The sequence below is a fragment of the Schistocerca gregaria genome, chromosome 1 (genome assembly GCF_023897955.1).
Source record: "Schistocerca gregaria isolate iqSchGreg1 chromosome 1, iqSchGreg1.2, whole genome shotgun sequence".
Taxonomy (NCBI): domain Eukaryota; kingdom Metazoa; phylum Arthropoda; class Insecta; order Orthoptera; family Acrididae; genus Schistocerca; species Schistocerca gregaria.
This window is the reverse complement of record NC_064920.1, coordinates 820,416,285-820,428,905: the sequence shown is the minus strand read 5'-3', so window position 1 is coordinate 820,428,905 and position 12,621 is coordinate 820,416,285. Positions and strand designations below refer to the sequence as shown.

Here is a 12,621-nt window from a genome sequence, read left to right as displayed (position 1 = left end):
ACAATTATCATCCCATCTCTCTTCTTTGAATCCTGCCAAAAGTATCTGATAAAGCTGCTGTCATCCAGATCTGAAATTTTACTGAAAAATATGAGATTATTTAAAAAAATCAGCTTGCTTACAGTGTGAAAAAGCACAATACATGCAATTAAAAACTTTGTTGACAAGAGCAGCACATCATTAGACAATGAGAATAAAGTTGCACGAATCTTTGGTGACCACACAAAAGCCTTTGACTCAGTAAATCATACACTTATTATCTATAAAACTGTCAGGTAAAGGATTAGGAGTAGTATTCCGCATTGGCTTACTTTATAACTATGCAGCAGAAAACAAATTATTCTGACACATGGAAAACAGTAACACATGGTGTTTCTCAAAGTTCTATTCTAGGACCAATTTCGTTTTTGTTTCACATTAATGACCTGTCCATCAATGTCAGTGACCCATCAGTTTCATTTTCAGATGATACATTTGCAATAATTGAGGACCATAAGTCAGAAAACATCCTTCTCTGCATCATCACTACAAAAAAATTATCTGAAAACATGGTTTCTCCACAACAGACTCACCATAAACAACCTATAAGTTCATATGACCCAGTTGAGAGCAAAATACGTAGTCGAAATCCCAGGCAATTAAAATAAGTCATAAAAATCAAAATCTAGAAGTGGAGTCTACAAAATCTTTGCGATTATATCTAGATAAGAATTTAAATCAGGAATAAATATGCTGAGGACCTAATAAATAAATTATGTAGCTTTGCATTTGCAGTGCAAACATTAGCTAGTGCCACTGACATGGACACAAGAAAAACTGCAAACTATAGCTACTGCCAATCAGTTATAATACAGTCCTGGAAATTGAAATAAGAACACCATTAATTCATTGTCCCAGGAAGGGGAAACTTTATTGACACATTCCTGGGGTCAGATACATCACACGATCACGCTGACAGAACCACAGGCACATAGACACAGGCAACAGAGCATGCACAATGTCGGCACTAGTACAGTGTATATCCACCTTTCGCAGCAATGCAGGCTGCTATTCTCCCATGGAGACGATCATAGAGATGCTGGATGTAGTCCTGTGGAACGGCTTGCCATGCCATTTCCACCTGGCACCTCAGTTGGACCAGCGTTCGTGCTGGACGTGCAGACCGCGTGAGACAACGCTTCATCCAGTCCCAAACATCCTCAATGGGGGACAGATCCGGAGATCTTGGTGGCCAGGGTAGTTGACTTACACCTTCTAGAGCATGTTGGGTGGCACGGGATACATGCGGATGTGCATTGTCCTGTTGGAACAGCAAGTTCCCTTGCCGGTCTAGGATTGGTAGAATGATGGGTTCAATGACAGTTTGGATGTACCGTGCACTATTCAGTGTCCCCTCGACGATCACCAGAGGTGTACGGCCAGTGTAGGAGATCGATCCCCACACTATGATGCCGGGTGTTGGCCCTGTGTGCCTCGGTCGTATGCAGTCCTGATTGTGGCGCTCACCTGCACGGCGCCAAACACGCATACGACCATCATTGGCACAAAGGCAGAAGTGACTCTCATCGCTGAACACGACACGTCTCCATTCGTCCCTCCATTCATGCCTGTCGCGACACCACTGGAGGCAGGCTGCACGATGTTGGGGCGTGAGCAGAAGACGGCCTAATGGTGTGCGGGACCATAGCCCAGCTTCATGGAGATGGTTGCGAATGGTCCTCGCCGATACCCCAGGAGCAACAGTGTCCCTAATTTGCTGGGAAGTGGCGGTGTGGTCCCCTACAGCACTGCGTAGGATCCTATGGTCTTGGCGTGCATCCGTGCGTCGCTGCGGTCCAGTCCCAGGTCGACGGGCACGTGCACCTTCCGCCAACCACTGGCGACAACATCGATGTACTGTGGAGACCTCACGCCCCACGTGTTGAGCAATTCGGCGGTACGTCCACCCGGCCTCTCGCATGCCAACTATACGCCCTCGCTCAAAGTCCGTCAACTGCACATACAGTTCACGTCCACGCTGTCGCGGCATGCTACCAGTGTTAAAGACTGCGATGGAGCTCCGTATGCCACGGTAAACTGGCTGACACTGACGGCGGCGGTGCACAAATGCTGCGCAGCTAGCGCCATTCGATGGCCAACACCGCAGTTCCTGGTGTGTCCGCTGTGCCATGCGTGTGATCATTACTTGTACAGCCCTCTCGTAGTGTCCGGAGCAAGTATGGTGGGTCTGACACACCGGTGTCAATGTGTTCTTTTTTCCATTTCCAGGAGTGTATATTCTCTTGTGGAAATTTGAGTAACATATCAGGCATATGTAACATGATAAATGAATCATTAGAAATGTGTGCTGTAATCCAAGGATATTGTATTATATATTATTTAAAAACTTGCAATTATTAACAGCCCCCTCCTATCTAACTATATGATAATGTTATCTTCTTACAAAGCAGTCTGGAATTATTCACAGAAAACTGTTATGTTTTCTCATGTAGTACAAAAATAAATATAATTTTGTGTTCCCTGCTCATCATTTAAACTGAGATGCACGGACTCCACAGTATGCTGTTGTTGTGGTCTTCAGTCCAGAGACTAGTTTGACGCAGCTCTCCATGTTACTCTACCCTGTACAAGCTTCTTCATCTCCATTCCATACAAATACTTTCAGAAAAGACTCCCTGACACTTAAATATGTATTCGATGTTAACAAAATACTCTTCTCCAGAAATGCTTTTCTTGCCATTGCCAGTCTACATTTTACATCCTCTCTACTTCGAACATCATCAGTTATTTTCCTCCCCAAATAACAAAACTCATCTAGTCTAATTTCTTCAGCATCACCTGATTTAACTCAACTACATTCCATTATCCTCATTTTGCTTCTGTTGATGTTCATCTTATATCCTCCTTTGGTGTCTCTGACAAAATTACAATGTCATCAGCAAAACCTCAAAGTTTTTATTTCTTCTCCATGGAGTTTAAATCCTACTACGATTTTTTTCTTTTGTTTCCTTTATTGCTTGCTCAATATATAGATCAAATAACATTGGGGATAGGCTACAACCCTGTCTCACTTCTTTCCCAACCACTGCTTCCCTTTCATGCCTCTCGAATCTGCCATATGGTTTCTGTACAAATTGTAAATGGCCTTTCGTTGTTTGTATTTGACCCCTGCCACCTTCAGAATTTGAAAGAGAGTATTCCAGTCAACACAATGCTAGAAACGTAGGTTTGCCTTTTACTTAATCTATCTTTTAAGATAAGTCATAGGGGGTCAGTATTGCCTCACATGTTCCAACATTTCTATGGAATCCAAACAGATCTTCCCCTAAGGTCAGCTTCTACCAGTTTTACCATTCATCTCTAAAGAACTCATGTTAGTTTTCTGCAGCTGTGACTTATTAAACTGATAGTTCAGTTATTTTCACACCTGTCAACATCTGCTTTCTTTGGGATTAGAATTATTATATTCTTGTTGAAGTCTGAAGTTATTTCACCTGTCTCATACATCTTGCTCACCAGATGGTAGAGTTTTGTTATGGCTGGCTCTCCCAAGGCTATCAGTAGTGATAATGCAATGTTGTCTGTTCCCAGGGCCTTGTTTCGAACCAGGTCTTTCAGTGCTCTGTCAAACTCTTCACTCCCACTCCCACTTCATCTTCACCTATGTCCTCTTCTATTTCCATAGTACTGCCCTCAAATACATCGCCCTTGTATAGACCCTCTATATATTCTTTCCACCTTTCTGCCTTCCCTTCTTTGCTTAGAACTGGTTGATATTCATAGAAGTGGTTCTGTTCTCTCCAAAGGTCTCTTTAATTTTCCTGTAGGCAGTATCTTTCTTACCCTTAGTGATATATGCTGCTACATCCTTACATCTGTCCTTTAGTCATCCCTGCTTAGCCATTTTGCACTTCCTGTCGATCTCATTTTTGAGATGTTTGTATTCCTGTTTGCCTGCTTCATTTAATGCATTTTTATATTTTCTCATTTTATCAATTAAATTTAATATCTCTTCTGTTACCCCCTGTTCTACTAGCCCTCATATTTTTACCCCCTTGGTCCTTTGCTGCCTTCACTATTTCATCTCTCAAAGCTACCCATTCTTCTTCTACTGTATTTCTTTCCTCCATTCTTCTCAATCGTTCCCTAATGCTCTTGCTGAAACCCTCTACAACCTTTAGTTCTTTCAGTTTGTTCATGCCCCATCTCATTAAACTTTTTACAGTTTCTTCAGTTTTAATCTACAGTTCATAACCAACAGATTACAGTCAGAGTCCACATCTGCCCCTGGAAATATCTTACAGTTTAAAACCTGGTTCCTAAATCTCTGTCTTACCATTATATAATCTATCTGAAACCTTCTAGCACCTCCAGGCCTCTTCCACATATACCACCTTCTTTCATGATTCTTAAAACAAGTGTTAGCTATGATTAAGTTATGCTCTGTGCAAAATTCTACCGGGCGGCTTCGTCTTTCCTTCCTTACTCCCATTCCATATTCACCTACTGCTTTTTCCTTCTCTTCCTTTTCCTACTATTGCATTCCAGTCCCCCATGATTATTAAAATCTTCATCTCCCTTCACTATCTGAATAATTTCTTTCATCTCATCATACATTTCTTCAATCTTTTAGTTATCTGCGGAGCTAGTTGATATATAAACTTGTACTACTGTGGTAGGTGTGGGCTTTGTGTCTGTCTTGGCTACAATAATGCATTCACTATGCTGTTCTTAGTAGCTTACCCAGGCTTCTATTTTTTATTCATTATTAAACCTACTTCTGCAGTACCCCTATTTGATTTTGTATTCACCTGACCAGAAGTCTTGTTTCTCCAGGCACTGAACTTCACTAATTCCCACTACATCTAACTTTAACCTACCCATTCCCCTTTTTAAATTTTCTAACCTACCTGCTCAATTAAGGAATCTGACATTCCATTCTCCAACCCATAGAATGCCAGTTTTGTTTCTCTTGATATCGATGTCCTCCTGAGCAGTTCCCAGCTGCAGATACAAATGGGGGACTATTTACCTCCAGAATAATTTACTGAAGAGGATGCCATCATAATTTAACCATAAAGTAAAGCCGCATGTCCTCGGCAAAAGTACAGCTGTAGTTTCCCCTTGCTTTCAGCAGTTCACAGTACCAGCACAGCAAGGCCATTTTGATCAATGTTACAAGGCCAGATCAGTCAGTAATTCAGACTGTTGCCCGTGCAACTACTGAAAAGGCTGCTGCTCCTCTTCAGGAATCACACGTTTGTCTGGCTTCTCGACAGATACCCCTCCACTGTGGTTGCACCTGTGGTATGGCTATCTGTATCCTATCTGTATCGCTGAGGCACGCAAGCCTCCCCATCAACAGCAATGTCCATAGTTCATATGGGGAAGGGGGGGGGGGGGGGGGACTCCCACAGTATATAGGAGTGAAAATTTACCGCAAACTAAAAGATAAGAATATTTATTCTGAGCAAGAACCTAGATTCACTGTGTAGAAAGGCTACACAATATCCAACTTTATGGATGCTATTACTCAGCTGAAGATTTCTTGAATTATAAATGGAAATTTGAGCAGGATGCAATGGGGTCAGATGACTTGTTATGTAAATGTAGCTGTCTCTTTTTGTGAAAAGTTACATTAATGTTGAAATACTGCTCTGTCTTGTTAACTATAGTTTTAATCAGTGAAGTTGTATTATCCATTTTTTATATGTTTCCTGCATACTGATCAAATGATTAACATATGTATGCTGTGGGCCGAATAAATCACAACTCACAAAAATCCAATGCCTCTTTTTAACCATAACCTACCATAGACCCCCTAGAACAAAAAACTATGCCGAGTTGTTGGAAGAAAGCACAGATAACACACATTTACAAGAAGTGTAGCAGAAGTAACCCAGAAAACTACCATCCAATATCCTTGACATTCATTCATTGTAGAATTTTAAAACATATGTTTTTGCTCAAAAATAATGAAGTATCTTGAATGGAATGAGCTCGACCATGTCAACCATCATGGGTTGTGAAAATATTGATGCTGTGAAATCAAACTTGCACTATTCTCAAATGACATCTTGAAAGCCATGGATTAAATTGATGAGATAGATGCAGTGTTTCTTGACTTCCAACAGGCATTTGACTCAGTACCACACATATGCTTCTTTTCGAAAGTACAAACATATTGGATATTAAGAGAGATTTCTGACTAGGTTAAAGATTTCTTGGTGAGGAGGACACCAACATGTTATCCTAGATGAAGAGCCATCAATAGATGTAGAAATAAGTTGACGTGTACCCGCCCGGTTAGCCGTGCTGTCTAACGCACATCTTTCCAGATTGGGAAGGAGCGCCTGATCCCTGGCAGACTTGTCTCGATATCTGATGAGCTGGCCAGTCTGTGGATGGTGTTTAGGCAGTTTTCCATCTGCCTCGGTGAATGCGGGCGATTGCTGAGCAAACAAGTTCTGCATGTAAATGTACACCACCATTACTCTACCACGCAATCATAGGGGTTACACTCATCTCGTGAGATGTTCCTGGATGAGGGGGACAGGGGGGGGGGGCACAGGGGGCCGATGAACTGCACAATAACCCTGAAAGAGTGGTTCGGTGTAGGGTGGCAGAGGGGTGAAGTGGACTGTGGTAGTTGTCATGGGGTTGTGGACCACTGAGGCTGTGGCGGGGGTGGAGCCTCTCTGTTGTTTTTAGGCCCTGGTTAACATACAATACAATACAAGTTGAAGTGTTCTCAGGGAAGTATGTTGGAACCCTTACTGTTCATAATGCATATTAATGACTCTACAGATAAAACTGATACATAATAACTTCAGATTTTTTTGCAGATAATGCAGTTATCTGTAGTGAAGTGCTGTCTGAAACAAGGTGCACAAATAGTCACTCAGATCATGAACACATTTTAAAGTGGTTTAAAATGTTCAGAAATGTGAAATTGTGCATTTCAGAAAATGAAAAACCATGGTATTTTATGACTACAATATTGGGCATCACAATTAGAACTGCTCAACTCGTCCAAATTCCTGTTTCAGGACATGGAATGAAATGATCACATGGTCTTGTGGACTTCAGTTCATTAGTAGAGTGCTTGGGAACTGAAAACAGTGTACAAATAAGACAGCAAACGAAACACTCATGTAACCCATTGCAGAATATTGTTCAATTGTGTGGGAACTGTAATGAATAGGAACAACAGTGGCTATTGAATGTATACAGATAATGGAAGCATGAATGGTCACATATTTGTTTTGACTGATGGTAGTGTATCACAGCGATGCTGAAGAAACTGAACTGGAAGACACTTTAAGATAGATGCAAAGCATCCCGAGAAAGCCTATTTATAAAGTTTCAAGAACCAGATTTAAATGATTTTGGAGTACAGATATAGATGTGGAAGTGATTTGCATTTTGCTTTAACACAGAAACTGTCCTGGACTGGTTTTCATACACATAAGAGATACATTCACTGCAAATAAACCAGATTGGTTGGATAAAATTGTTCAACATTCATTTATTATTCTGTTTTTGTTCCTTGACTACCAATTTTTGTGAGCAGTTTGATATCTGCTAGTGCATTTTATGATATGCAGAGTTTATTTCTGAAGTGTAGCTAACTGACTGGTACCAGTACCTCAGGGTTAGCATATCCTCTTCAGCATTTAAGAATCCCTCACTGGCAAGTAAATCCAAGCGGAAGAAACGATTGTATCCCCAGCACTCACCAACTTCAAAATCAGAAGCAAATTCTCGGACAATATTCTTGCTTTCATCTTGGGCTGCACGGTGGACCATCTCCATTCGATATTCATATCTGTGTAACATAGTATAAAATGAAGTATACTCCTATTTAGTAATAATAATGATGATTTACTTGCATTTAGTGAGAATAATAACAATTTTGATCATAATAATGTTGTTTTGTTTAGTAATTTACTTGCAAGTTTCTGGAAGGCCAGCAGTAAGTTCTAAGAAAACAGAGAGATAACTCCCTCGAACAAAACCATTTCCATCAGGATACACCTTGAGGCGCCAAGAGAGGCCATTAACATTCAGTGGCTGTGAATATACTGGATCTGCTTTCTGTTGAAGTTGACTATAGTGCTGAATTTCAAAAGTGCCAGTATCATATGAAGGAACTATTTCACTGCAAAAGAAACAAACAAATTTCATGGGTATTTTAATATGGAAAAGTGTATGAACACATCATGCAAGAGTGAAAGTAAGAGAGGAAAGCTAAAGCAACAACATAAATTAGGCAGTACCTACATCTGTAACATCAAATGCTTGACTCAGTTGCTGCACTCACTGTTGCAGCTTTGTCATAGCTACAACCTGTCTATATTTATACCAGGTAGTGAACAAATGATTGCAACATATTTTGTTCATCACTCCTTTTACAAAACATTTCACTGTCTATACTCAAGGACTGAATATTCCTGTCAGCTGTCTGATGAAGTTGCACTTTCCACTATATTCTTACAGTTTGTTGGTCTTAGACAGATTTTTTTGACAGTTAACAGTTTGTCAATGTAATGATGTCAAGATTAGGCAAGTTTGTAGTGTTTGCTGAATATGTTCTATGTTCTCAGATTTAACTAATAATCTGTTATTGCACTATGTGACTATCATCAGTGCTAAAAACTCTAAGAACATATTACAGTAAGATATATGCATGAATCAAAACATAGTTATATAAGGGTTGTACAAGAGTAGATGGTAAGTAACATACCAGTAAGAGGCAAGTCAAACATCAGACCCTACTAGATTATCATGTAAGTATTTCAATTCACACTGAGGCTGCTGTTTATAATTATTACACAGCTAATCTCAGTGTACATTATAATAGTGTGCAGAACCCTCTACACATATGTAGTTTAGATTATTTGTCTATTTATTTATTCATTCATCCAAGGATCATCTCACAATGATATAGGATTTGTCAGTGTTATACAATGCAAATCAACAGGCCAAATTATACAACACAAAGCATACATGACATGCTTTATGAGGATAGGACTGGTAGCCCATTGGGATGGGTCAGGTCAAGGCCTTGATTAAGGAGCCATCCTGGCATCTGCATTAGTGGTTCATGAAAACCTAAATCAGGATGGCCAGACAGAGAAACTCCATCCTACCAAATATGATGTCAGTGTCCTAACAGCTGCATTACCTCATTCTATACATTCCTATTGTTCAATGTTCTTTGATTTACACACAATTTATTTCAGCTAACTTGCAAATAATATATAATTTTGTTCCTCATTGCCACACACTTAGAGGACACCTGCTGATGACACTAAAACACCCAGTGATGTCTCCTGGGCTGTGAAGATGTTGTGTGCTCCTTGCATCAAATACGGAACCATATTTGAATATGTGCCACTGTCCACTTGAAAAACTAAGCCAACAGACATTACTATAATCATTTTACATCTTGACACATGATTTCCTGGTAAAAGCTGTAAACCATAATCACGTATTGAAATGCAACATGGTGCTGGAATTACCCCCTTACGGTACATTACTGTCTACTACTCTAAGTCTTCTAAGTAACCTTTAATTGTGTAATATGCATTACTTCTGAAAAATGTTTTAGCTGCATTTTTAAACAGAGGTATTTAATAATCCTTTTCACTTTCTTTGTCAATTTATTATACAATTTTATCCCCTGATATAAAATGCTATTTTGAGGTTTTTGTTTGCTTTTCCTGAGTAAGTGCAACCCCAAATTGCCTATTGCTCCATGATTATGTATAGAACTATTAGTGGAGTATTTAGTAATACTTTCCCTGATCTACTCTACAGACTGGTAGGTGTACTCACTGGGTATCAACCCAACAACTGCTTCCCATTATTACTCTTATGGCCCGTTTCTGCAATTTAAAATTTATGTTCATGTTTTTTGCCTTTGATCCACAGAATTTACTGGCCTTGTTCATTACATTGTTAGCTTTCAAACACAATAGATAAAAATAGCTAAGAGGACTCTGCACACCAATATGATGTACAACCATGTTAGCTTAGTAATAATTGTAAACAGTGGCCTCAGTGTGAACTGAGATACTTACGTGGATAGTGTAGTAGAGGTTTTTGTATAGGCATCTCACTGGTATGTTACATTGTCATATACTCATACAAAGCTTAAACCTTTAATGTTTCTGACAATGATGATAGCTGCACAGTAGCTGAAACCTTGCTAGATCTGCAATAAATAGATTATTAGTGACTGACTGACCTACATTTCTCGATTTAAAAAAACACTGCTGCTGAGCACACCTGTTCCACACGAATCATATCAAACTTGTTAAAATATCACTACTACTGATAAATATCACAACAACTAAGGCAGGTTCCTCTAACCTGTAATCTTGGAATAAGCCTGAAAATTTTTATGGTTTTTCACCTCTGTACAAACTATACATATAACAACTCTTTCCTCAAAAAGACTTCTCACACTCATATAACACTTTTCAAAGTGATTGTGTCCCTTTATAGTGTCCCAAAAGGTATGCTACAAACGCTGTGTCATATAATTCAACTTGTAATTAACTTAGAGAAACAAAGTGAAGTGTGTCTGATGCACCAACTTGAAAAGTTTTTATGTAAAGAAATGAATGACTGTTTCGCTTTTCCAGGTGGCAAGATCAATACAGTGAAACAATTTTTTCTTTGTTGTGGCAGGGCGGCAGGAGCACCATAGATGAATAAAAAAATGGAGTCACACAGGAAAAGGTACAGTGTGTGGCTTGGTTTATTGAACGAAAATCACACAACCAAATTCTGATAATTTTCACAGTGCAGTAAGGGAAACCACCAGCCTCTTGGCCATCATTGCGAAAATGGCATAGGAGCTTCATGGAAACAGGAAGTGTAGATTTGAAGCAGCATGCAGGCAGGGCAAGGACAAATGATGAAGATAAAAAGAGAATTTGACAGGTTTTCCAGTGTTCACCCCCAAAGTCTGCTTGTAAGGCATGAAAAGAACTGTGAATCCCTTGTATGACAGTGTACCAAGTACTGTAAAGTGCCTTCATCTGTTTCCATGCAGACAGCAATTGTTAAAGTACATAAAACCAGATGACAAGCAATGATTTGTAGTTTTAAGGAAGAACAACAACAGCTACTGAGACAGTTGACACTGACAAGTTGGAAGAGGTTTGCGCAGAGTTTGAATATCAAGTGGGTAGTGTACATTCCAGGAAAATGCCAGATGGGGAGCACATATATAGAACTTGATTAAAGAACCAGAATAAAACTTTTTGAGTTGGTGCATCAGACAAACTTCACATTTTTTCTCTAAGTTAATTACAAGTTTAGTGATGTGACATTAAAGTTGTAATGTACTTTTTGCAATGCCCTGTATAGTTCTTCCTTTGTATTGAATTGTATTGTATTGTATGGAATTGGGGACCTAGAAACGATGGAGAGACTTCGTCCCCACCATAGCCATCATTGTTTCACAACTCCACAACAGGCTACAGCACTCCACTCAACCCACTGCTGCCCACACAGAAACCAGGGTTATTGTGCGGTTTGTCCCCCAGTGGACCCCCCCAGGAACATGTGACGCCAGATGAGTGTAACCCCAATGTTGGAGCAGTAGAATAATTATCGTGTATGTGTACGTGGAGATAGTGTTGGTGCAGCAATCATCGACATAGTGTAACTGGGCAGAATAAGGGGAAGCAGCCCACATTCCCTGAGGCAGATGGAAAACTGCCTTAAAAACCATCCACAAACCTCAACACTAATCCACTGGGCAGATTAATGCCTGGAACCAGCATGCCTTCCCACCCAGAAAGCAGTGTGTTGGGCTGCATGGCTAACCAGGCGGGCTTTCTTATTTTACTCTCCTGGTACACTTATCTCATTCATTTCAACCACATATATAAGGGCCTTGTTTATAACTTTAAATGTTCCCCATGTCAATATAACTCCGCTAATATGTGTGGATCATAGTTCACATTGTATTATGTTATGGGATAAATGTATATTTTAATAATGAATCAGAACGTAGTAAAAACCTTTCTCTGTTGAATAACTGACAACCTTTTCTTGATACGATTAATTATGTACGTGCTGCCTGCACTCAGTCAAACTGGTTTGACTTCGGCCTTGAAATCCCACTAGTGATATCTAGTTTCTCATTTTGTTCAGTAAATGTCTGTGTATTTGTCTCAGCAAGAGCTGAAACCAATCCCTTGAGCATCTAAAGTTACATTAGTAGTATCTAGTCTTTCATGCACTTTACCACAATGGGCCTTTAAATCTGCTTTAAACTCAGATGTCTGAACTTTACTATCACTTGTCTTTTATAACTTAGCACTTATGTCAGCAAAAGCCTTCAATACCTCTTCTGCTTTCCTGACCAACAGTAGCATATATTTAAAACAGTAATAAATTTATAATCAATTTTCTCCACCAACAGTGGCCAAAACTGAAAATAACTTCCTTATAATAGCCCTCATGGACACAAAAATTAAGCTCCATCGTAATACACTTGCAACATCATAAATATATAAACAAATTTTAACTTGGTTTTAATACAGCTCCTTGGAGCTGGTAGCATAGTTCACCACATCACGATGCTGATTATGAGCCCGG

General features: G+C 39.7%; 1 protein-coding gene across 1 annotated transcript in view; it reads right to left on the bottom strand.

Annotated features, from left to right (window-relative positions):
• LOC126271069 (E3 ubiquitin-protein ligase TRIM37-like) overlaps positions 1–12,621 on the bottom strand; it is a 252,225-nt gene that overhangs the window by 98,407 nt on the left and 141,197 nt on the right. The window contains exons 6-7 of the mRNA XM_049974123.1: positions 7,952–8,161; positions 7,649–7,828 (exon numbers count right to left, since the gene is read on the bottom strand). Coding sequence (XP_049830080.1) covers positions 7,649–7,828; positions 7,952–8,161 — 390 coding nt within the window. The remainder of the gene's footprint in view (positions 1–7,648; positions 7,829–7,951; positions 8,162–12,621) is intronic.